At 41.9% G+C, this 27,603-nt stretch overlaps 1 protein-coding gene across 1 annotated transcript in view; it reads left to right on the top strand.

Moving 5' to 3' along the window:
- Positions 1 to 27,603, top strand: part of SEMA5A (semaphorin 5A) — a 293,519-nt gene that overhangs the window by 205,815 nt on the left and 60,101 nt on the right. The window contains exons 11-13 of the mRNA XM_065873940.1: positions 11,979 to 12,096; positions 20,280 to 20,461; positions 26,000 to 26,143. Coding sequence (XP_065730012.1) covers positions 11,979 to 12,096; positions 20,280 to 20,461; positions 26,000 to 26,143 — 444 coding nt within the window. The remainder of the gene's footprint in view (positions 1 to 11,978; positions 12,097 to 20,279; positions 20,462 to 25,999; positions 26,144 to 27,603) is intronic.

Below are 27,603 nucleotides of genomic sequence, written 5' to 3'. Positions count from 1 at the left end.
ATAAAAAAATTAACACCTCATTAAGAAAACTAGTGTGGAAATTAGATTACTTCAGGATATTTATTGCTTGAAAGAGCTACAGTTTAAAAGGTGGAGTTAATAGGTTGTCACCTTTATTAATTACATATTCTCTAAAGACAGCAATCGCCTGACGGGAGAAACACAATGTATAGAGAGCAATTGCAGGATCCCCACAAGGTGCCCCAGCAAGACAGCCTTAGCCATTCCGTTATGAATCATATAAACATCAGAAGGACATTTTGAAATGTACCCATTTTACAAAGTAAATATGCTCCCTTCAAAATAAACTTAATATTTTCCTAATCTCAACATCTTGAGTTTTTGTTTGCTTTGGCTTTGGTGTAGCCTCTAAAGACTGTGGATTTTCCTTAGTTAATTCACTTATAGTATATTTATTGAATCTTATGTGTACCAAGCACCAAGCCAGGCTCTGAGTGTACGATGATAGATGAGACATCACTGACCCTGTCTTCGCGGGGCTCAGAATCTAATGAGAAATTCTGACATAAATAACATCTCCCAAATATCTCTTGTGGATTCAAGCCAAAGGGCCTTGGAGTTACCTTAGACTTTATCCCCAAATCGATTTATCATTAAAGTCTGACCCTGGACTCCACTAGGACCTAATCTCCAAGCCTGCCATCGCTGTACAATTATTTTTTTAAGCTATATCTGAATCACAGCCAGTGCTCCAATGTTAAATTTCCAATAGTAAGGGAATTAATTACCAAGTTATGATATACTGACTCGGTAGAGTATTCACTCAGTGGGTTATTCTGAAGACATTAAATGATGACAGTGAAGACATCTGTATGATATGATATTAACTGACAAAAGCAAGACACGTTATTTGTTTGCCATCATTAATACTGTTTAAAACATAGAAGGAAAAGACCGAAAGTATACATGCCAACATGCTGTGCACAAGTGCAAAATACATGCCAACATGCTAATTAAAACTGTGAAATACATGCCAATATGCTAATTAAAACTGTGAAATACATGCCAACATGCTAATTAAAACTGTGAAATACATGCCAACATGCTATTCACAACTGCGAGATACATGCCAACATGCTAATTAAAACTGTGAAATATATGGCAACGTGCTATTCACAACTGCGAGATACATGCCAACATGCCAATTAAAACTGTGAAATACATGCCAACGTGCTATTCACAACTGCGAGATACATGCCAACATGCCAATTAAAACTGTGAAATACATGCCAACGTGCTATTCACAACTGCGAGATACATGCCAACATGCCAATTAAAACTGTGAAATACATGCCAACGTGCTATTCACAACTGCGAGATACATGCCAACATGCCAATTAAAACTGTGAAATACATGCCAACGTGCTATTCACAACTGCGAGATACATGCCAACATGCTAATTAAAACTGTGAAATACATGCCAACGTGCTATTCACAACTGCGAGATACATGCCAACATGCTAATTAAAACTGTGAAATACATGCCAACGTGCTATTCACAACTGCGAGATACATGCCAACATGCTAATTAAAACTGTGAAATACATGCCAACGTGCTATTCACAACTGCGAGATACATGCCAACATGCTAATTAAAACTGTGAAATACATGCCAACGTGCTATTCACAACTGCGAGATACATGCCAACATGCTAATTAAAACTGTGAAATACATGCCAACGTGCTATTCACAACTGCGAGATACATGCCAACATGCCAATTAAAACTGTGAAATACATGCCAACGTGCTATTCACAACTGCGAGATACATGCCAACATGCTAATTAAAACTGTGAAATACATGCCAACATGCTAATTAAAACTGAAATACATGCCAACATGCTAATTAAAACTGTGAAATACATGCCAACATGCTAATTAAAACTGTGAAATACATGCCAACATGCTAATTAAAACTGTGAGATACATGCCAACATGCTAATTAAAACTGTGAAATACATGCCAACATGCTATTCACAACTGCGAGATACATGCCAACATGCCAATTAAAACTGTGAAATACATGCCAACGTGCTATTCACAACTGCGAGATACATGCCAACATGCCAATTAAAACTGTGAAATACATGCCAACGTGCTATTCACAACTGCGAGATACATGCCAACATGCTAATTAAAACTGTGAAATACATGCCAACGTGCTATTCATAACTGCGAGATACATGCCAACATGCCAATTAAAACTGTGAAATACATGCCAACGTGCTATTCACAACTGTGCGATACATGCCAACATGCTAATTAAAACTGTGAAATACATGCCAACATGCTAATTAAAACTGTGAAATACATGCCAACATGCTAATTAAAACTGTGAAATACATGCCAACGTGCTATTCACAACTGCGAGATACATGCCAACATGCTAATTAAAACTGTGAAATACATGCCAACATGCTATTCACAACTGCGAAATACATGCCAACATGCTAATTAAAACTGTGAAATACATGCCAACGTGCTATTCACAACTGCGAGATACATGCCAACATGCTAATTAAAACTGTGAAATACATGCCAATGTGCTATTCACAACTGCGAGATACATGCCAACATGCTAATTAAAACTGTGAAATACATGCCAACGTGCTAATCATAGCTGTGAAACACATGCCAACTTGCTTGCTAAATGCATGCCAATGTGCTAATTACAACCGTGAAATGCATGCCAACGTGCTAATTACAACTGTGAAATACATGCTAATTGCAACATTGTAAGAGGGGGTCCGAGGTGGGCTTGGGCTGGAACACAGCGTCTTCCAGAAACTCATTAGTTACACCCCCAAGTCCTGGGCGGGGTGGAAAAGGAACAGTCAAAATGTGATACGTAGAACATGAACGTGCATGACCTAGACTAGTAAATTAAGAAATGTAAGTCATACTACTGTTCTGTAATAATCAGGGGAAAATGTAGGTTATGTGAGGTGTGACACACAATTTGGGAGGGATTCTCTATTCTAAAAGGAATTCTCTATTCTAAGGAAAAGCATATCATTATAAATACAAACATGACGGAGGCCAATCACAGAATCTTTTTTTTTTCATCTATCACACATTTTTTGAACAGTTCCAGGTAAGCTTTATTCTGAATGCAGGGAATACAGAGAGAAATCAGATATGGCCATGGCTTTTTATTTTAATTTTTATTGGAGTATAGTTGATTTACAATGTTGTGCTGTTTTCAGGTGCACAGCAAAGTAAATCAGTTATACATATACATATATCCACTCTTTTTAAGATTCTTGTCCCATATAGGTCATTACGGAGTACTGAGTAGGGCTCCCTGTGCTATAAGTAGGCCCTTATTAGTTATCTATTTCATATATAGTAGTGTGTATGTGTCAATCCCAATCTCCCAGTTTATCTCTCCCCCCTCCCCCTTGGTAACCATAAGTTTGTTTTCCACATCTGTGACTCTATTTCTGTTTTGTAAATAAGTTCATTTGTACCATTTTTTTAAGATTCCACATATAAGCAATATCACCATACTTGTCTTTTCTGTGTCTGACTTACTTCACTCAATATAACAGTCTCTAGTTCCATCCATGTCACCTACAATCACAGAATCCTAAAGGGTCTCATGAAGTAAGGAAGTTCAAGCTTCCTTAGCTTCATGGTAAATCCACCTTTGACAATGATATAAACGTACATATGATCCAGGTGGACAATAAAAGCAAAGAAAATATTTGAGTGCCATCTTGTAGATATGCTATAGCCACCCAACAGTTTCAGGTTCCATTTCCTGTGCAGTTTCCTAAAAGAGCATGTTTCTGTCTTCTAAATGGCAATCCAGATAGTCACTTGGATAAAGGTTTAAAATCAGTACAGTTACCAACTTTTTGTACCTCAGTTGTGTTTGAGAGGCACAACTGAAGGGCTCACGCTGCGAGGTTTCATTATTTAATGTCTACTCTACAGGTCTCCTGCTTTTGAGCTCCCAGATTTAACGCTATGTAAAGAACTCCACGGGGAAGCTTGGGCTGCAGCAGTTTTTCTCAGCTCCAGATCCTTGCATCTGAGCGATTCTGAGCAGAAGCACCTTGGCTTTTATACCCTGAGCTCCTCCTAAGGTTGTATTTGCAGCCTTGTCCAGTGAATTAACTATCCTTAAGGAAATCATCATCCCTATGTGTCTGCAAAACAGCTCGCATACGGAAAGATCATGAGCTTTGGATGCAGGTGGATCCTGGATAAGCCTTTGGCTTGGTGTGTGATTATGAGGAGGTTACTCAGTGTGTTACTAGAGCAAAAGACAGAGACCATCGAATGGGTCTGGCAAATAAGAATCCAATACGAGACGGTTCCTCTCCTATGCCGTGTGAGCATTACGTTCAGTTCATGTACGTCCTGCTGAGCCGGTGCTGCTCTCATACACATGATTTGCTTTCATTGTCCAGATATACTTCACGTTGCCTCTGGACCTAACAGAAGGCAAACTAATCTGTTGTGAATTTGTTCTTCCACCTTTAAACAACTTCCCATTTTCTGAGATGTACAGGTCCCTTCGGGCCAGATTCTGCTCCTTGCATTAAGTTATTTACCTCGCTCTGGTCTGTTTGGGCAAATGGATTTTCTGGCGGTTGTGAGACTCTACCTCGAGCACGTTCTGTGTGTAGGTGAGTGATGTCAGTATGGCCCCAGCCAACGGGCAGGGGCGTCTGTCGGCGGGTATTCAGTAATCCCCCGTCTCAAGTGAGCAGGTACATATGCATACAGGCGGGGCTGATGGAGGCTGGACAGGGCCGGGTGTGAGGAGAGCCAAGTGCTTACCTTTGCCCATCCCAGTGGTTGGGGAGGGCAACAGAGAATCCAGATGCAAGGTGGGTACCACACGTGCCTCAACTGTTCTGCTGAGAGGGGCGGATGTCCTTCCTGGGGTGGGCTGTGCTTCACAGGAGGACGCCTTGGCCCAAGCCTCACTCACTCAGTCGCAGGCAAACTGCTAAGTCGAGTGAATTATAAGAAGCCAAAATAATAATAATAATAAAAAATTTCTCTGGACTTATTGTCCTCTAGGGTTTTGTGTAAAACTTAAGATGGATAACTTGACACTTCGTACAGTCTTCAGGTGTGACTGCTGACCCTTCTACCTCTCCCGTGTCTTCTGATTCTGCCTACTAAACCCTCACGTACAGAAGGGTTTCTCTTGAAGAAACATGAGATGGGCAAGAAATAATTGTGTCTTCATTTTTATCCTTGACTGGCTGGAGAGGAGGGTAGACTGAGAGAGTGGACTTGGAGAAACCTACGATTACCTCTAGTTTACAGACAACAGAAGATCAAATACCAGAGTGTAGGCTTTTCCCTGAATGAAGAGGCCAGTGGATGCTTCCCTCCCGGGCACAGGGACACAGCATTTTCCAAGTCACTTCTGGAAATTACTTCAACATCCCTGAGCTGTGAAGGGTTCATGTTTAGTCTCTGTGCCCCTTTTGTTCCTGAGTACAAGGCTAGATAGGCTGCCTTCCCTGGAGAGCTTCCCTCAGGCGGCAGAATTGGCCTTTTCAGAAAAATTTTGTGTTTGTTCTAGAGAAAAGTCCCCAGTGACTAAGACCCACCCAGAGGCCAAAGTAAACAGCTCAGGAATCTGGGCAGGAAAATTAGGTGAAATGGGATTGTCCGTATCACATCAGAAACCAAAGCTGACTGCAAGTGCTAGATTTCCAGAAAGCATTTTTGTTTTGCTTACTTCAAATGCCCTCTACTTTTTTCACTGTTTTTTTTAAACTATCAATTTTCCCATAATGTCTCACTGTAAAATTTTTATATCTACCTAATAAGATTTTTTTTTTTCTTTTGGCTGCATTGGGTCTTCCTTGCTGTGTGCGGGCTTTCTCTAGTTGCAGCGAGCGGGGGCTACTCTTCATTGCGGAGCACAGGCTTGAGGCGTGCAGGCTCATTAGTTGTGGCACACGGGCTCAGTAGTTGTGGCTCGCGGGCTTAGTTTCTCCACGGCATGTGGGATCTTCCCAGATCAGGGCTCGAACCCATGTCCCCTCCATTGGCAGGCAGATTCTTAACCACTGCCCCACCAGGGAAGTCCCTAAGATTTTAACTAAAAACCGTTTGCTTAATATTACTGGCAGTACAAATGAATTATTTAAATTTGATATTATTTAAATTTGGTATTTGTTTTAAGAGCACTAAGAAACTAATATGAACAACTCAATAAAAAGTTTAGAAGATAAAGTTGAAAAAGTTTCTCAGAGAGTACAACAAACATAAGTTGATTCTAGAATGCATGAGACTGCTCCTACAGCTTGGGGCTAGAAGTAAAGAGAACCAGTAGAGGCACAGTGACGTCATAGCCATGCAGTAAACACGTATTGAGCACCTACTTCCTACAGTGCACTGCAGTCAGTGATAATTCATACTATAGTCAATATGGAATCACATCATCTAAGGTTCATTCATAAATAATTCACTTTAACATGTTGGAAAGGATGCATGAAGAACTATAGTTTTTTTTAAAATTATTATTATAATAATCTTTTTTAAAAATTAATTAATAAAAAAAGCAAATTGAAATGTGAAAAAAAATCCTCATTTAATTTAATCAGTGTAATTTAATGATAAGCCAATATGATAAGCCAATAGCGAACAGTTTTTAATATATTAAATATTAGTGACTAACTGAGTGTAAACATATATTTTTACTGGTAATTGTGTCTTTGCTTACTTGGCATGTGTCCTAACTTTTAAAAATGCTGTTGCAATTGTACTTGTATCTCAGTTCTTCTTGGGAATTATAAAATCTTCTTCTAGTAGATTTCACCATCTGACACATCCTACTCACCACAGCCAAATTTCCCTTGCTTAAGCAAAACCCCCATATTTTAATCACATCAGTACACTTCTCTGGAATCTTGAGGAAACTTCAACCCAGCCAAGCTGCTCAGCTCACAGGATCATGCCATGTGCACAGGACTCCTTGTTGTCTCTCCTGGAACCACTGTGACCAGGGGTGTGTTTCTTATTCAGCCAAACCCCAGCTGCATTCAAAGGCCAGCCTAAATAGCACCTCTTCCTGAAACTCTTCTGGGCCACAGCTCTCTCCTCTGATTCCTATAGCACCGGTCGTCAGGGCTTCTCAATAGTCATTCCTCACTATGACATTGTCAAGCAACGGTCATGAACGTCATCTTCCCCCCTCACTAGACTGCAAGTTCATTCATGATCCTTGTATCTTCAACACATGGCACTGTGCTTGCACATGCAAGTAGCAAAAGAAATCATTTTGAATGGACCCAAACGTGTAGCTGAAATACTTTGCACCGTTTAATGGAACACACTGTGGTGTCTCACATCGCCTTATTAAATAAAGACCCCGTGGCATTCACAGATTTAGTATTTTTGGTATAGAATGTTTTCAAACACTCCCAGAAATTTACAGCATATATTAATTTGTAATTATGTTTATAGATTAAGTAGAATAAGTATATGCAGGCCATCTCAAAAAAACTTTGTTTTTTTCTACCACATGATGTAAGTTAATCCTCAGAACAGCCCAGTGAGGTATTATCCTAGTTTTGCAGAAGAGGAAACTGAAAAAAAATATGCTCCAGTTGGATTTACTAATTGAGGGACTTGTGGATGTCTTAGAATGTCTTCCTCAGGAAGATTACTGTCTAATTGGAATTTTCCAGTCTTATTTTTAGTAAGGTAATGTTTTTAGTGCAACTCAAAGTAAAAGCAGATCCTGAAGTATATGGTGACATAGCCGTTAAGGATAAGGCAACTGAGATTGTCTTAGGTATTAAGACACTATTATTCACAAATAGTTAAAGTGTTCCCTCTCAGTGTCCTCACCATGATAATACAAATAAAAATACTGACATTTGACATGTGATTTTTGTGCAGAATTTGGGAAGCACTTTAAAGGTGCAGCACTTACAAGGGAACCTAAATGCTTAGGGAGGGAGGCTTGAGGACTCAGCAGATTCTACCCCCCAAACTTCCGCCAAAACGCCACCTCCATTTATTAAGCATTTCTTCAAACTCTCAAGTTTACTCCCTCCTACATTGTACACTTTCCCTATGCTGGTCTTCCTGCCGAAACACTCTGTTTTTGCTGAAAAGTATCACGTCAGTCCCTCTGTTCCTCTCACTGGTCCCAGCTTAAATGGCTCTCCCCATATGTTTCCTCATCCCCCTTTTGTTTTTTCCTTTGCAACTGGCTGCTGATATTTATCGGGGCAGTTGTTTAATGTTTATTTCCTTCACTAAGAGGTGAGTTCTTTGGGTACAACCGACTGTGTCAGTTTTGTTTCCCAGTACACCTAGGAAACACTCTCAAAATCAGTTCAAGACAGGTGCTAAGTGTGTGCTGAATAAATGAATGATGGAAATACTTTAGAAATCCCATGTTTAATGAATACCTGTTGTTGATACGGCAAGAGTTCTTAATATCAGAAATAAACTGACATAATGGCAGTTAGTGTGGCAGAAACAAGCCAGATGAAGTCATAGATACTTAGATAATCTAATATGCAAGGGGATCATATTCAGTAATTAGCTCCAGCTTTGCAGAAATACAGTGAAAGATTTTAATGAATATACCCATTTATTTCTATTACTCAACAAATAGCATAACCACAAACTTTAAAAAGTAAAGGAAGAGGGCTTCCCTGGTGGCGCAGTGGTTGAGAGTCCACCTGCCGATGCAGGGGACACAGGTTCGTGCCCCGGTCCGGGAAGATCCCACATGCCGCAGAGCGACTGGGCCTGTGAGCCGTGGCCGCTGAGCCTGTGCGTCTGGAGCCTGTGCTCCGCAACGTGAGAGGCCACAGCAGTGAGAGGCCTGCGTACCACAAAAAACAGAAAAAGTAAAGGAAGAGTTTATATAAACTGTAATGTCATTAGATTAATTTCCTGTAAGAAAGAAAGTAGTTTATCCTTCTAGAATTAAGGCCTACATCTAAATATGCATTTGCTCTAAAATACACTTTCAACAAATGTGTTCTCAAATTAAACCTCAGATTCTGACCAACTTGTTTTCTGAATTCAGATACTTTCAGATACCAGGGCAATATATCACATGAGAATAATCTAAGGTTCTTAACAAAATAAGAAAAAAATGATTAAAAATATTCATCACACAAAGAAAAACACTTTCAAAGTGGAATAAAGAAAAGCCACTTTCACGGTGGCTCCATTCATAGGAATTCTGTGATTTTCCACATGATCTCCTTAAGGGACGCAACTTCCAAAAATAATAAGTTATGATGACTGGTTTTTCTTAAGGTATAATTTAGAATAAAGGTAGAGTTCGTCAGAATGTTCCCCATGGTATGAAACATTTTAAGTGAGGAAAACATATTTAATATAAACAGTATTTTTAATGAATGGGCACTTGTGATTGTAGAGAAGTTTTAGTATTTTAAGTGTAATCTTAAGAGTCTGCAGAGCCATCTGCAGTATCGGAAGAAAGAGACGTTATTACAAACAGCTTTTCATTGAAAACAGCTTAAAATATTCCATGTAACCCTGTGGCGTTGCTTCAGTTCTACAGGCAGCTTTGCAAGGGGGAAGAAGCCGCAACGTTAGGGGCTTGGTGGAATTTCCTGGTTTTTGGAAGTTTAAGTTTGTCTCATGGTCACACTGCTTGAATAAGAAACATGGAACGGAATTCAGGCTTCTTGAATAATTCCCGAAGTGTAGCCTTGCCCCTTTTGCCCCCTGACGGGAAAATGGGATCAAACACGGAGAGGATTCCGATGTGTGATGCACACCGTGGAATCCAGCAGTGACGCTAGTTCAGTACGACTGGGACTCTGGTGCTGCCTACGCCAGTCAATGCCCTGGAATCGGAAAAGATGAAATTTAAGAACAACCAACGGCAAGAGCACAGCCAGGCTTTCCCAGATAAGGCACCGCTCAGGCTGTAGGCAATCGAATAACTTTCGAGCTTTGCTTCTGGATCTTCCCTGTAAGAGCCTCTCCTCAGACCCTGTGGGCGGAGGCTCCTAACCAGTGCCCCTTCGGCACTGCCGGATGTTTGCTCAAATAAACTCTTGAACAGTTTAATCGACCTCAGTTTATCTTTTAACAGATACAGGGTCACTTATCAAAAAGTTCCAGTGAGGTTATGGTGACAGGTAACTGTTGCACACTCCTTCCCAGCCCTAGTCCTGCTGTGAGAAGCGCCAGTTTTAACCATTTGAACTTCTTGGGCTGGTTAATACACAATAATTGCATGGTAACTTAATCAGTAATAGTCTGTTGTTGTTGTTGTTGTTTGCGGTATGTGGGCCTCTCACTGCTGTGGCCTCTCCCGTTGCAGAGCACAGGCTCCGGACGCGCAGGCTCAGGGCCATGGCTCACGGGCCCAGCCGCTCCGCGGCATGTGGGATCCTCCCCGACCGGGGCACGAACTCGTGTCCCCTGCATCGGCAGGTGGACTCTCAACCACTGCGCCACCAGGGAAGCCCTCAGTAATAGTTTTATACCTCTATTGCTTCATTTGTTATCTTTACATGTATCTTCCCCAGCTGTGGAACTTGGACTTCTTCCTCTGCTCCGATTTTTTCGTTTTAAAACGAGAATAAATAGAGTAGCTGATGGAGGTACTCTGTTTAAAGGTTTTATGAGGTTTACATGAGCAAATCGAGGTCCAGTTCTTAGAACAGTGCTTTATGCAAGGTTTACATATTTGATGTGTTAATAGGGGTTTTTAATATCATTAACATTAATGACTTATTGTTACTTCGACTGCCTCCCTGGCCCCATGTTTGATGATTATGCTATGATTTCTAGTCCTACTCTTGGTGAACTGGTAACTCTGTAACAGATTCAGCCCCCTGTAAGTTCTGCCCTCACTCAGAAGACCTTGGCACTTCCGTGCTGAACTCACCTGCCTTCCCTCACGACCCTTTCCTGCACATCTGATCTCTTGACCCTTCAGAGAGAAGGTGTCCAATGCCCTGCATTTCTGTGGGGTCATCTTCTGTGTAATTTTGACTGTCACAGTCATCTCTGTCTGTTTCCTCCCTCCCCACATCTACACTATATTGTGTTTATAACTTAGGGGCTGAAATCTTCATCTAATGATGCCCATGTTGTATATGAACTCTTTCGTTTAGACAAAGCTAAAATAAAATATCTACCATCTACAGTATTTCTGATATGTTATGTTGAATATTGTAGACAGGGCTATATTAAACCACTATTAAATTGAAAAACTTAATGCATTTTTAAGCTATGGTACTCAAAAGGAACACTTCTCTATTTTATTAAATTTGAACCAACCATGTTGCAGGGTTTGGGGTGTACTTGTTTGTCCTTGGGCAAATATTAGAAATTTTTGGTGTCTCCTTTTTCTCATCAATAAAGTTAAAATAATAATACCTCCCTCATTAGAGTTGTTTAAATGGTTAAATGACATAATAATTTTATATATCACAGTAGGTATTCAACAAATAATACCCATTATTAAGGGGATGAAAATGATGATAATGGTAGTAGCGATGATAGTGGTGGTGGTGATGATGATAAAGTGAAAACATTAATACGTTCCTATAAAAGTTGTTTCTGTATAAAGGATGCAATCATTTTATATACCACGGTAGATGTTCAACAAATAGTACCTGTCATTAAGGGGGTGAGGATGATGATGGTGTGATAACAACTAGTATTTTGGAGCCTTGCAAGATTCTGACACTGGATTGTTCATGACACCAAAAGGCGTCATGTTAGCATGGACAATCATTTGGTTGTCAGCCCTGGATCTTAGAAAAAAATAGATATGTCAAATAAAATTAATTTATTTAATTTTAATTAGATACTTACCGGCGTATGCAGTTAGCTATGTTCTCTACTGTGCAGACGAAAACTTTGTTTCTCGTCCCATGTCAAGGCCTAAGGGTCAATTCTTAGCTTGCATCTATGGTACTAGATAAACCTGCCTTTCTCTTGACCCTTTGGTGTGTGTTTCCAGTGCCTGCATTGGGGCCCAGGACCCTTACTGTGGCTGGGATTCGGTGATGAAGAAATGCACGAGCCTGGAGGAGAGCCTGAGCATGGTGCAGTGGGAGCAGAGCATCTCCACCTGTCCTGTGAGTGTCCGTGTGTCCAGCTCTGGAAACACTGTCCATGGGAACCAAGCTGTCCTACAATCCTAACTCACGCTTCCGTGGTGTCCATGCATTTTCATATTAGAACCTTCCTCGCAAATCCAGTCTGTGCTCTCTTAACTCGTTCAGCCCCTCCTTGCACGGAGCCACATGGGATCCTGCTGACACCTTGCTGTCTGTTTTGAAGAGAAATATCTTAAGAGAAAGCAGTGCTGATTAGAAAATGGGATGCAACATTTCTGTTTTATTCTTGGATTTTTATCTCCAGAGCTTGGTGTGGACTATTTTGCCCTTTGTGGCATTAATAAAATAGCAATTGAAAGAATAAACTAAAGGATATTATGATGGAACGCCATGTGGGACAGTCTCCTCACTACTGCTCAGGGTCACAAAAAGTCCTGGGAGAAACAGCCTAATGTACATTCCCACAGGGAACCCTGCAGAATAGGGAGAAATTCCCCTGTGTTTAGAGCCGGACTCTGAATCCAAGAAAACAGATTTCACACTTTCCTTTGCCAATTTATTTGTTTGCATCCTCACTTATAGGATCCAGCCTTTCTTCCCCTTTGTCTTCAGAGCCCTCAATCAAGTCATTCCAAGTCTCTTTCTGTTCTCAGAGAACATGAGCAACAGCTATTTACTTCAACATATTTGAACATTTAGTAAGTCCCTTTGCTGTCACATCACTGCTGATCTCCATGCTGTCATTTCTGGCCGCACCTCTGCAAGACAGAGGTGAGAAGGCAAGGGACACAGGCTGTTATTTTAAATCCGTGCTGTTCCTTCTGTTCAGCACTGTCTGAGGCATCTGAACAGACTGTCCGTTTCTTATGAAGGAACCTGCACTTTCCATTATCTGAGCCGTGTGTCAGGAAGCCTGTCCTTAAGTTTGTAAGTGAGAAAATCAGGCAGAGTGTCATGAGGGAGGCAAGGGCTATTAAATCAGTGTTGTTCCCCAAATGTTGGCAGGAGATCTAGGCCTTTCGCTGCAGAGGCGGGTGTATCACCACATCCAGGCTCTGAGCAAAGCCTTGCGATGGGGTTAGCTGCCACTCCTTTGGGTTATTGAGCTTTGGATCTCTGAATTTAGAAGCAAACTTTTCTGCGGTGTCTTGTGAAATTGGTTAAAACATGCCACTGTCTGTGTGAAGTTCCTTCTTAATGTCTGCAACACACTTTAAAAGCACAAAGTGTTCACCTTAAATGCTTTGCAGCTAAAGAAAACACAAAGTGCACTATCCGAAAGGTACCTCTAAAGTTCAGACACACACTTTAGGAGAATCAGCGCATCTTCTTGTAGATGTTTGACCTTACAGTTTTAATGGTAAAAAAAAAGACGGAAGATAATAGCAGTTCTTCTCAAGCAGTAAAGCCATTGGTCCAGGACTCAAGGTTGTTTTAGTGGATATCTGGGACATGCTTAGTTACATAAGGGGAAATACACACTCATCCACTTAGTTTATAACAAGTACGTCTTGTATGTTTCTGCGGTCAGAAAATGAAAGACCTGGTGTTTAAGAAGCGACAGGAGGGTTATCACTAAAGTGGCTTCTTTCTGCTGAGAGGACAGCTTCTGTTATAAACTCAGGGAAGGTCAGAGGGCGATGTGGACCTGCTCTGGTTTCACAGCTGCCCCTCCACTATCTCTTTTTGAAAAATGTAGTTGAGACGTGATCTCTGATTCGCTGTCCCTAAACCATACATAACAAGGTCTTTTTTTCTTCTGGTTTGAGGTGATTTCATTATACAAAACCATCTCTGTCATTTCATCCAGTGTAATTTGTCATTTATCAAGATATACTACTGATAAGAATATGCAAAGCATTTGACAACAGACAATAAATTATATCACTTTGAGCAAACCACAGGAAAGAAAAACATATTTTTTCTGACTTATATAGGCTACCAGATAGAAAATGGGAAATCCCATATTACCCAAATATTGTTTTAATTATACATCCCTTTCAAAAAATCTCTTAGAAAGAAATGAGTTAGATGAAATGATTAGCATTAATATAGAGCAGACTTAGAGAAGTATTTTTAAAAGCTATTAAAATAGTAATTTGCTTCTAGATTATTCTTTTTTTTAAATTTTTGACTGAAATGGAAGAAAGGCTTGACTTTATGGGCCAGAATAAAGACAGAGAACTATTTTCCACTTAAAGATCCTTATTTAAAAATGTTTATGGATTTCTTTTGTCCAGGAGACAGGGCAATAGTTGACCGACATATTGGCTAACATTCTCTTTTCTTATATTATTGTAATTAAAAACATTGTTCTCGGTTTAAGAGATTTGAAGTACTCAAGCAAGATCTAAATGTACATACCTAGCGTGATTCAAATAATATATCCGTCCTGCATAACTTGCAATATTGCTCAACAAGGATAGCATAATCTTAAAAATCTACCTGGGCTTTATTTATGCGTGAATGTCATCCACACCCTGTGTGGACATATGGTTATTAGCATACCATATCATACAATGAGTCTCTATTCCAAAATACGTCGTGCAGTGACTAGCAAAATACACAGACCAAATAAGCACCTAAATATGTTAAAATAACAGATTCTTCCCTGGCTACTGTGTAATTATCATCTTTGGAGTGAAAGGAGAATTTAGCAGTGATTAAGCCCAGAGCCCTTTATTTAGATGCCAGTACCATAGACCAGAGACTAAAGGGTTTACACAAGATTCTGAAACTACATTGAGAAAGAAATCGACTTAAATCCAGTACTTCTGACATTATTCCTAGTCTACAAGATGATGTAATTCCCAGCTGTCAACGTCTCCCAAAGCAGTGGCTGATCAGTGGACTCAGTGATTGGTGACCCATTAGTCATCAGCATATTATGTTCATATAGCCTGAGAGGTATCACTGAAATCAACTGTAAAAGAAGGAAAAGGGAATTGAGGTTAATTGGGTGTTTTGATCGTGTGCTCGGTGCCATGTTAGGCAACTTTCAGTGGAGTATCTCATTTAATGTTCATGATGTTATTGCTTCCATTTTGTCTCACAGATGGAAGAAGTGGGATTCAGAGGCAATAAAGATTACCTCTATTCACCCATCTTGCAGAGACCACACAGAGTTCCATCTTAGTTCTCTTCAAAGGTGCCATCTTCCCTTCATGTACTTCATTTATACAGATAGACTTAAGGACAATATTAAGTTGATGTCATAACATGAGACAAGCCTCTCCAAAGAGTGCATCCAATATCCTGTTTTGTTACAGTCTCTGACCAAAGGTACATGAGCCTTTAAAAGTAAATAAAGGAAAACATTTTAACTTCTGAAAAAATATCCAAATAGAAAATATAAGACTTCAATTTAGTCATAAGAACATGGCAGTTGGAGAACAGTAAGAACCTAAAGACATGCTCCAGGGACCTCTATGCTCATCAAATGCATCTACATCCTTCATCAGTTGGGAATTAATGAATTGAACATGAATAAATCAAAAGTGGGATTAAGGATTATGCTTGTTAAAAAAAGTTGGATCTAGCCAGCTCTTGGAAGTCCATTATTTCCTAGGTGAAGGGAACTTTGCTGTTACACAACTGGTGGTAAAAGTGCATGAAGCTGATTTCCATGAGTCTCATCAAAGAAAGTTCTAAGAATCACATTACCCAATGAAATGGCTGAGATCACAGGCTCTGGATTAAGCTTGTTTAGACTGAGTCTTGGGTCTTTTACAACCAGGGTGACTTTGAGCTAATTGAGTGACACCTGGACTTCAGTTTTCCTATCTATAAAGTGAGATGTACGCTCTAGGGATGCTGTGAAGATGCAGTGAGATAATACCTGTCAGTCACTCAGTGCAGTGCCTCACCTCACTGATAAGCTTAGCTTCTACAAAGGCCACCTCAGCTGGCACTCAACTCACGGCCCTGCAGGCCCCTTTCTACAAGTCACTGACTTATTCTTTTAGTTTGCCAGTTTCTACATATTTTTCCGTCATAAAATGTCCTCTTCCAACATTCCGAATGATTGCTGCTTCCGTCTTTATTCGGTCATCACCATCATATCGTATTTCCCCCCGACTTCACAAATCTTCGAGTTTTGTATATTCATGATCTCTTGTAGTTATAGAGATCCTAACAATCTCTGTGCTGTTTCCTTTGCATTTTAGACAAGGAAACGGAAGCCAAGGGGGATTTAAGAGAATTAACCCATCTTTGCAGGTCCCCAAATCACCTGCCCCTACAAAAGTTTCTAATCAGTATTGGGGGGATTCGTAGATATTCAAAAATCACAAGGACTTCCCTGACCTACATGACCCTTCTCACCGTCACAGACAAGGAGGCAAATGGAAGGAACCGGAAGTCTCAGAGAGCCTCTGGTGATGGTGATGCTGGTCTGTGCTAGTCAGTCCACATCCCCTCCCCACCCCTGCCCCAAGGGCCTGAGCTTCCCCACTTCCAGACTGTTCTCTCTCTCCTCCCAGGCTTTCTTGTTGTCTTGGGTCTGGCCAGTGTGCACCACGGGCAGGGGAATGAGGCTGGGGTCCTCCTTCCTGCCCTCCTTCAGCTCAGCCTGCAGCTTTGGCCAGGGCTTCATGCCACATCACAGCCCCTGTCAGGCAGCCCCTTCCCAGGCTCTGTTCTTCCCTCAGGCCCCCATAACCTGTCCTCCCCTCTCCCCAGCAGGCCGGCGGGATGAGCACGGTCGTAGCTCCCCGTGTTTCTGCTCCCTGCGGCTTCCGCATCCCTTGATGGTTCCCTTAACCCCACCCACATCTCTGCCCAGGTTGCCCTCATCACGTTCATTCCACAATCTTGCCAGGACCATCATAAATGCATGTGCTTAAGACTTGGATCTTCACCTCTGAAACCTCACTGGTACCATGAAGCCGTGATATTTTATACTCTGTAACTCGTGGGCTCCCTTTGCCTGAACCTCCAGCAAACCTTCTAGAGGCTTCTGGCTCCTTCTGGGCTGGGTTGGAGTCTAGTCTACAGCACAGCAGGCCTTCAGAGAAGGAGGACGTTTTTGATGTAAAATTTTAGATCAACATGATGTGATAAACTACATGGATGGTGATATGCTCTTTTGATTGGTTTTTCATGTTGCTTTAAAAATTCACTTTTAAGCGCCTTAGGTTTTTGCACGATTTTCCATGAGCTGTGACATATATGTTTGTGTGTGTGTTTGGGGTGTAACAGGCACAACTGTGTACCCCTACATCACACGCAGAGCAGCACCTTGGAAGCACAGTCCAGTCCTGGGCTCTGATAATCCCCCCTTTCCACAGTTTATCTGTCCACCCATAACCCGCTCAGTAAGGAGTCCCTCATATCCTGTACAAAGCCAGCCAATGGCCCAAGCCTACCAGGAAATTGAATAAAAGTTGTGAAATGTTTTCAATGTGAAACTGTGTCAAGCAGTAGTAGAAGCCCCCCTTCTCCTTTTTATCCCACTGTAAGAATTCTTGTCCCCAATTTCCCCTTCCAGCCATCACCTACATGCCAGAAGCAGATGGGGAAGACTAGGGAACTGGCTTCCTTGTGGCCCAGATCTGGGTCTTGTCTGATGCCTTGAGGGAGGCAGATAGAACCATATTTGCATTTGTGAAATCAAAATGGAACTCAGCATCATTTCTGTGTGATCCATGCAACGCTTTTACCTCTGGTCGGCCCTTAACTAGACAGTAGTCCCTGTGCCAACCACTTGACAAGTACTCAGGTGCCGTTTTCCTTAGCCTCGGAGCACAGCCCAAGGATAGAAAGTCTCATCACCCCTCTTTACTAGGGACGGATGGTCCCCCGGCCCCGCCCCCTCCCCCCTCCCCGCCTCCCCCACCCCCATAGCACAGGTAGCTGGTGCGTCAGCCCCCATGCCCAGCCCCTCACGGCACCCTGAGGCAGAGCAGCAGAGGGGGGCTCCCCAGACTCAGAGCACATTCACAAAGTAATAGTAATGATCACGATCAGTCAAAATAATATGGACCTATACTGTGTAGATATTATACAAATATGCTGTGTGATCCCTGTTATTACTGATGCTGGCTCCATGAGCAAGGGCTTCATGCTTTTACCGTGAGAACAGTCATAGCCACACTTCCATAGCGGGCAGGTGTTTGGACTTGTGAGCATGGTCAACCCCAGTGCGAGCATCTGCTGATCCCTTTTCTGCCTGCACGAGAGCCCTTTCGGCCAGAGGCAGCAAGAGGGCTGTTAAAGGATGGAGGAGGAATCCTGAAACTCTCAAGTGGCAGGGCCTTTGCTGCTTTAACAACAAATTCAGGGAGAAATTCGTGGTGTGAACCCCCTCGAACGCAGGGGTCTGTTCTCCAAGAAAACACTGAGGTCACCGTATGGTAGGAGCGGTATTCTTATCCTGGTGGGACGGGGGAGGTCACAGGACCTTAGAAATGGGGATATTTTCCTCTTAGGAAACATCTGCCTTTGTACATCGCCTCACTCTGGGTGGGATCCGGTGAATCACTCTGAATCCAGAGGATCATGCAGTTTCATCCTTTCCCTTTTGTCCCTGCTTCTTATAGAAATAGCCAGGTGTGGTTAGTGGGAGTGTACAGTCTTGGAGTATCGATAAGAAACAAGAGGGGTAGAGTCATAACTGTGGCAGCTGGAGATGGGCAACCAGCCAGGTCAGAGGAGATGGACATGCTTAACGTTTACTCTTTCCTGTTGTATTTGGATACAGAGCAGAGGTAAAGCTCACTTGGATTTTCATACACAAAATATGGTGTCAGCTTTGTTCTGAAACTGTGTCGTGCAGGTAGAGTTTGCCCCAGAGAAATTAACTGTCTCCTCTGTGGAGTCCTCTCCTGCGTGAATGATGAGTCTTTAATCCCCCAGAATCATCCAGGGTGGGACCATTTGGGCGAGAAGGTGGGGCAGCAGGGAGTAACGTGAAAGCACGTAACTTACTTGTGATCCCTTCTCTTCGTTTGTCATATTTTCTAAGAAATGCATAAGGCCTCATGTTAAATTTAGGAGGTTTGGACTTTAGGCCTTCTTCTGTCCCTTTTCAGAGGGGAGATTCCTTTTTGGGGTCTGGGTGATCTGAAGGCTGGGTCCCAAGACTCTCAAATCTGGAGGACACTCTAGCTCCTGAGAAAATTCCCTGGTCAGATTTACGGTGACATCGTGCGGTCTTCCACCTGCACTGGAGCTAGTCACCATGGGCCGGGGTGCCCGCCAGAGAGGCCCCTGCCTTCCACGCTCCCTGGAGGCCCTCAGAACGTACACATCACAGAGCATCCGGGCCCTCTGTTCAGACCCTGCCGTGGCTCCTAGCTCAGCTCTCCGTTTTGCTTCCTCTGGACCACCTGCTCGCGTCCCAGCGACATTAGAGCCTGCTTGCCCTCAATAGCACACAGCAGCATCATTCCCCTCTGTCATCGCTCAGGCTGCTCCCCTCGGCGGCCCCGGACGACTCCGTCACCTGGCGCCTCTCTCGTGCTTCAGGGCACAGCGCAGCCTCCTAACCGTCCTTCCGGATCCTGCGAGTTTGCCGAGAGCCCCTTCTCCGCCCACAGCCCCTGCTCAGAGCTCCATCACTGGATTTACTTGTAGTAATGATGAGCGGTCCAGCTCCTCCTGGCCAGCTTACAAACTCTTGGAGGGTGGATATAGGACGGGTTTGACGGGGATGCGCCTTACAACTAGTAGGTTCCGGTTGCTTAATACACACTCTTTTAATACATTATCAATTAAATGTTGTCAGTTTGAGGTGACTTTTGAGGCCAGGTCTTACATAATGCTAGCTGACCAATCTTGCATTATTTTAAGGTACATAAAAATGCAACAGAGTAGTACAGATGTGATTCTTTACTCCAATTCTTCTTGTTCCTTGGGTTTCTCACATGAGTGAACAAGCCTAGTATCGCTTGATTGACAAGTCGTTACATCTCCCCCTCCTCCTTGAGGGAGGCAGATAGAACCATATCCTTCTTATCCCTCTTTTCTTCTGCCCCCTCCTCCCCTCTGCCTCTTTTTTCCCCTCCCTCTCCTCCATCACTGTCTCCACCGATGACCTCTGCAGCTTTACTTCAAAATACATCTCTGTTCCTCTCTTTTTAATCGTAATATGAAATATTCCAGATGAGTTCTGATGGTCTTGTGGGAGACCTTTCATTTTTTCCCTATTATGTTTGCAGCCTTGACCCTTTCTGACATCCACATTTGTATCTGCTTCCTAGATGAGGAATCTCACCGTGGATGGGCACTTCGGTGCGTGGTCAGCGTGGACGCCATGCACGCACACCGACGGCAGCACCGTGGGATCCTGCCTCTGCCGGACCCGCTCCTGCGACAGCCCGGCCCCCCAGTGCGGCGGCTGGCAGTGCGAGGGCCCCCGCATGGAGATCGCTAACTGTTCCAGGTGTGTCCCTCGCAACACTCGGGCTTAAACTCACGTGTGAGCTCAGCCTGCAGAGGAATTTAGGAAATCACTTCTAATACGTGCCTTCCCTCTTCAAGAGAAATGTCAGAAAAAGACAGGGACACTTACCACTTAAAAATGACGTGATCTATGAGAGTAGATTTAAAATTACAGATTAGGTGTGTAATATACATATATACATATTCATATATATAATATACATATGTATGTGTAACTGAGCCATTGTACCGGGCACCTGAAACTAACACGATATTGTAAATCAACTGTACTACAATTTAAACAATTACCAATTAGATTTAAGCCTGTTTATATGTTGAGACAAATCTAAACCTATTCATGTGTTCATTGTTAGATGAGGGAAAGTATTTTGAGAGTGCAGGACGTTAGAAGAAGGAAAAGCATAAAATTTCTGAATGTTTAATTAGACCCTGCTCATCAAGTTTTTAAATGGGAAGGTGGCTATCAAATCACTGTGGCATTTAAATTCCCTCACACATTTAAATAGTGATGTAACAGAAATTATACCTTTGCAACTTCCGAAGCTTTTGACGAAAAAAAAATTCGATGCCAACTTACAAGTAGTTGAGAGGTATCTAGTTTATCACCATTCTTTTAGGGGGCAGGTGAGAAACTTGCTATGAAGACCACCGCGCCCGGAAACCACACTGTCCAAGTACAAACATTGTGAGTGACAGCAGTCCCATCACAGCTACATCACGGGAACTTTAGTCGCTACCCTAGATCCGTCCTTTACAGATTCAGGAATATCACTCTAGGGGCTGCTTCTGAAACTACCGAAACTGTCCTACACTGGTGCCCACACTGTAGAGGAGCCCGCTTCTAACAGTGCGTATTGCTTTCCAAATATGCATGAGAGCGTCACTTACTGGTATGTGGGCTGTTAGGGATAAATTTGGGTTGATGAATTAAGGGGTGTGTCCAAGAATACATGAGCTGATACACCGTGCATGCATCTCTGTCCTTGCGTGGATTGGGGGGTAGCGTCCGCCCTGATAACGGAGTAGGATACCTTTCCCCCCTCTGAGTAGAAAGCTGGCTAGAGCAGCTGTCTGCTGTCAGCAGCATCACATCTGCTTCATGTGACTCTCTCATGAATGTACATTTCAGCATGCCTGAGGGATAGGAAGCTGGGACTCCAACATTTACAAAAACAGGCCATGTCACAGTTTCGTGTGTGTCACCAGATTCTATCTGAGATTTGCCTTCTTTCTTATGAACCACCTCAGGGCAGGGTCTGGAGAGACGGCCCATTCCGCTAACTTGCTTCTAACCATTGGAAGCCACTGATGCTGTCAAAGGAAAGAGACAATGGAGCAAGTGGATTTGGCCGGTTGGCAGCAAATGCTTTTTGTTCTAGCAGCAGGGGACTCCTAGTCTACATATTCCTTTGAAGCTGTCTGCCCAAAGTATGGTAACCTAACATCAGAGATTGTTTTTAATGCCCTTTATCAGTTGATAACCTGTCTATGTTGGCCTCAATTTTGTTGGAAGCAAAAAACTGGAAACCACCTAACTTACAAACCCATATTTTTTGGCTCAGTCAGCAACGTCAAGTGCTTCCTCAATTTGTGCAAAGTACATCCAAAAGTCTTTACAGAGACTGATCTAATGATGCTAAATTAAACCTGTTCTTCTTTATTTATCATTGTAGTTGTTTAATCCACTATACTCAGAAACTGTTGGGAAATTCAAAATATTGCTAGTTCAATACATTTTGCAAATATAATATCTTTGATTAAACGCTTTTATTGTATCACATCATTTAAATTTGTTTTCTCACTATCTTGGAGCCGCAGATTAAAGGCATTCAATTTATGGAAATGAACCCACAATATAAGGTAATTAGCTAAGCCAGACTTTATTATCAAACCAGGGTCAAGTCAGACTTCCTATCAATCAGGAAAATCTGGTTTAATTTTATAATTAAAATGAACACAGGAATGTGTATGTCACTTCTGAATTCTAATTCCTGGGGCGGGAGGGAGGAACAGAGAGAGAGAGAGAGAATTGTAACTAGCTAAGCAGAAAGGTAGAACGTCAAGGAAGCCTTGAAGCTTTGACAGGACTTTGTCATCTAAATACAATAAGTCTGCAACTTTCAACGTTTGTTACCTATACCTTCTATTTTTAAAATTTTTTTATTGAAATATAGTTGATTTACAATGTTGCGTTAGTTTCAGGTGTACAGCAAAGTGATTCAGTTCTACATACATATAGGTGGGACCTTAGTTCCCCGGCCAGGGATGAAACCCGCAGCCCCTGCATTGGAAGCGCAGAATCTTGACCAGTGGACCACCAGGGAAGTCCTTACCTATACCTTCTTAGGGGACTTTTCTCTAGGAGCAAAACCTGTGTCCATCCTGGGTTGGTCCGGAGAATCAGTGACAGCGAGATCGTCTGTGTGCGGGAATGAAACTGCAGAGGGCTCTGAGCATCTGCAGCTGGGGTGGGGGAGGGGAGCAGGAAGCTGGGCAGAGCTGGGCTGCAGGCCGCACAAAGACCTCAGCTGGTCGCACAGGAAGCTCCAGAGCTGGCAGCTCTTTGATGCTGTTAGATCCTCTCACCTGAGAGTCGTAACCACCAACACCCTCAGCATCTGGAGAAAGGCAGACCACAGCGTCCACTACTGCACACTATCTCCCAGTAGCTGGGAGATAGAAGCCAAGTCCTTAATCACACAGCTGTGCTCCGAATGTCCCAGCTCAGCTAACATCTGCTGCTGGGTAACCCGGAGAATGGTTCAAACAGTGTGATCCGTGGAGTAGGTTTCCTGTCTCCTTTGTATATCGTTTTGTTGTTGTTTGTTTGATTTTTCTTTTACAACTATACTCAATTTGGTCCTCCCTTCCCTGCATCACCTATAGCACTGTGACCACAGCAACATTTCATATTTTAAAACAAGCACCAGGACACCTGAAACTAACACAACATTGGAAGTAGATTACACTTCAATAAAAAAGATAAAAAATTTTAAAAAGCAAGCACCAAGAAAGCTTCTTGGATCAGTCTCCGAACTCTTCTGCTTCACTTCATGTAGGATATTTTTATTAAGTGTTATCTTCTCTCCAGGAGCCTATTTAGAATGCAGAGACCTCTGGGCGAGTTGTCTGTGAGTCTGTGACATCACTAACACTGAAAAGCACGTTGGGTGACCACACCATACGGGAACCCAGGGCGTGAGGGCTCTGCCTGCCCAAGAGGAGAAGGTCCGTCAGATAAGGAAAGGCAAGCCACAAGGGCGGATTTTGCCCTCTGCTCACCTTTTCCATAGGCCAGCTCAGATCACTGCACAAAGTTGAAAGGAGCCCATCAGGGCTACAGAGATTACATTATTTGTGTTATTACAGAAAACTACAACACATCAACCTTGCATTATGCACTGCATTATTTCTATAAAGCTAAGTTGGTTTCCACGATGCCTGGCAGAAACTTTATAAAAGCCATAGAACTGTTACTGTTGGAAGATTATAGTCAATGAGTAATATTCTTTTTTATATTGTTTCATGGAAAACAAGGACTATCACAGGCCTTACTGTGACTTGTTTATGGATACCTCCTCGGCTCTGGTTCTAGCTGTGGAATGTCATTCACTAAGCAGAGCCGTGATACAATTAGTGGTTATTTCAAGACTAAAATTCAAATAAACGAACCTGCTTTAGTGATGTTTTAAATGCATAAGTGGATTGTTTTGGACTGACTTCATCACAAAAATGATCCATCTGCTGATATATGCTTACTTCTTCGGTTGCCTGCTACTACGTCTGCCGCAAAGCAGCGTTTCTAAGTTGTGCAAACCCAGCTCCATAGAATAGTCACACTCATGGACAGTATATTCATTTATTCCCTCAGGTATTATACTCCTATTATTTACAAACACTTCAATTTACCTACCTCCCTGTATACAGCAGGTTCCATAGATTGTAAGTAGACTATATCATCAGATGTCACGTTTGTTAAAAGGTTTAGGAAATTAAGAATTTCCAAACAATTTTGGAAGCAGTGTTTCCTGCATTATCTAACCATTTTTTTCATATATAAAGAAACTTTGAAAGTAAAAATGTCATTTTATTCATGTTGAAATTGCTATTTTTGCATGTAATTCAATGAATTACTTGGATACTTTTTAAAATTGTGTAGGTAATGACGTATAAGATACTAATTACTTTTAGAAGCAAATTGGGAAGTCTGTCTTATTTTGTGTTATTTTGGTTAAATGATCACAAAGCAGCTTTGTCATTGTATTGCACATCGAGGTATCATTTATATTTTATTGAGATTATTTTTAAGTTTCAGAAGATAAAGTAGGGAAATATGAAATACACTAAGTATTTTCTCAGAGGAACTTGCATTTGAAATTGTGTTAGAAGTTACATACGTAATTTGTTGTTTGTACCTTGAGCTGTGGACCGCCACGCTTTTAAAGGAACATATAAAGTAAAATAAGAATTCATGTGAGTTGATTTTTTTCAGTGGAACTATAAATCCTATAGATGAGAGTAACAGCTATTTAGAAACACATATGCAATTAGAGAAATAAAAAAAATTCTACATGCAGTAAACCATCTGTGTGGGAGTTTGGACTCTGGATTTAACAGATATTTTAATACTTAAAAATATTTTTTATTTATTCCTATAGCTTGTTTTTAAATAGCAGGGACAAACTGCTAAGGGATATATTTAAATTATAAATATTCTACATGCAGTCATGTTAAGGAAAAAATACAATATCGAACAAAAATTTTCTCTAGCTGCTAGTAGCAGTTTATTTTGTAAACCACTTTTATAAAAGTGGTTCATTTTCTTTTATTTTACATTTTTAATATATCTACCTTATTTTATATGTATAACAACATAAATAAAGATATATGCAATTTGCACTTCCTATTTATATACTATGTCTTTGTCAAATTGCAAGAAAATAGCCAAGAATCTGAATTTAAAATACCCATTCTTCATTTTTAATAAAGCTTGTTTTAAAACCTGGCACATTACGGTGCTCTTTATCAATGTGAATGCCATCGAGAAAGTTACTGATTTTCACTGATGTGAACAGATTTTTAAAATAAACATTTAGATGAGTATTTTGTTCAAATGTGCAGTTTTCATAGATGATAACTGACATGGTACAAGTCAACTAAATTCATAAGCTCTCAGGTTTCAGGGATTCATCTCTAACTGCTTTTCAGTGAAATAACATTATTTTTCATTAGTTTAATGTTTTCATAACTAAACTTTCTTAATTGTTCCTAATATTGCTAAAACTTGACTCTCAGATTTTCTATTTTGATTCTAAAATCAGATACGTGGGGAAGAAAACCTCACAGTGATTGAGGTTCCTGTGATAGGACCTTTATTCCCATGGCTCTTTGCGGGCTTTTCCTTCACAGCCCACAGTCAGTGGTCCGTGTCGGGAACGTGTGAATTTGGGGGCGGGTGCAGACAGAGGTTGGGCTCCGAGCCAGTTGGACCCAATGACCCCGTGGCTTCCTCCCCCAGGAGTGGAGGCTGGACCCCCTGGACCTTGTGGTCTCCCTGCAGCACCACCTGCGGGATCGGCTTCCAGGTGCGCCAGAGGTCCTGCAGCAACCCTACTCCGCGACACGGGGGCCGGGTGTGTGTGGGACAGAACCGCGAGGAAAGGTATGTACCCTCTCTGCTCCCGGCATCGCCATCCTCGCGCTTACTGTCATCCCAGTGTGGTCGGTTCCCCTGCAGCTTCAGTTTTGGATCCGGCTCAGCTTATCTGTGGCATCCCTTTCTGTTGAGCTGGATGACCCTCCTCTTTTTCTGGCATTCTTTAATTTTGACCAAAGCTTGGGGTTGACAGCATCATTGGGCCGCCGTGGAGCCTGCACAGTTCATTCAGCTGAGCAGTTTCCAAGGGACTGGAGATGCAAGGACAGTGGGCATCTCTGTGCTGGGCTCCCCAGAGACTAAGCCTATGGGTCTGCTGGAGAATGATTGTTCTTGTTAGAATTCAACTAGAATTGAATTCAAGTCTCAAACCTCCAATCCTGAATAGGGCCTGAGCTGGTCCTGGGTCCAGATGGTATTGCTCGGATGAGGTAAGTTTTCCATCACAACTAAATGAAGCACTGGCATGGAGGTGAGAACATAGTCAGTATTTTGGTTATATTTACAACTATGCACTTGTCTATTAACAGGTACCCTCAGTGAAGCTGCAGGACAACCCAGAAGGGGGGATCCTTTTCCATGTGTATTTTAAGCTTTCCACACTTCATAGGGACATTTGAGTTCAGTCTCGCATTTAACAGTTTGTTGCTTTCTATAGACTCAGACATTTGGTTTTGGCCTCATAAAATCTACAGTTGTCATAATTGACTCTTTCTTGCATATTTAAAGTACATTCTCGTTTATGGGAGAAAATCCAAGTAGGTGAATTTCACATCACTTTCAGGATTCTTACTCCCCATATCACATAAACTTATCCTATTGATCCATGAGAAACAAGCTGGCTTTCAGTACTTTTTAATTAAAATGTAGCAAGGCTTATAGCCAGTGAAATGGGTTCAGTGGGAGCCTCAGTAAAATACTGTATGCAGTTATTTGCTATGTGATTAATATTTATATAGACAAAACCACAGACTTAGTGTATAGATAATTCTCTACTAAATACTTACCACAACCTGAAATTAACTGGAATCATTTTTTTTTCTTTCTTCACTGTGTTCCTAAATCACTAATTAAGACTTTGTTCTTTTGACTCAGAGAGAAAAATGAAGGATGACTTTTACAAAGCAGGGTTGGTCGCTTTTGTAGTAGCCCCCAGTGACAGACTTGCATAAGCTTGTCATTTCCAATCTGACGCCAGTTGATAAGTGAGAACGTCGATTATGGGGAAGTTGTCTCCCTGCTATTTCCCAGGGTTATAAGATTTAAATTGGTTGGAAGTTGTAAAATGCTATACGTTGTCACGTAATAGAGCCCATTCAGGCAAAGTCGCCTTCATCTGTGCGAAGCCACTCCTAAAATCACGGCACCTCCACAACCTCACACCTGTTATCACCTTTCCCAGGCTGAGCACGCAGGAAGGAAGAAGCTGGTTAATTCTGTGGTTAACATAGGTGTATGTTCTGTAT

Source organism: Phocoena phocoena, chromosome 3 (assembly GCF_963924675.1).
Source record: "Phocoena phocoena chromosome 3, mPhoPho1.1, whole genome shotgun sequence".
Classification (NCBI taxonomy): domain Eukaryota; kingdom Metazoa; phylum Chordata; class Mammalia; order Artiodactyla; family Phocoenidae; genus Phocoena; species Phocoena phocoena.
This window is presented reverse-complemented; position numbering and strand designations above follow the sequence as displayed.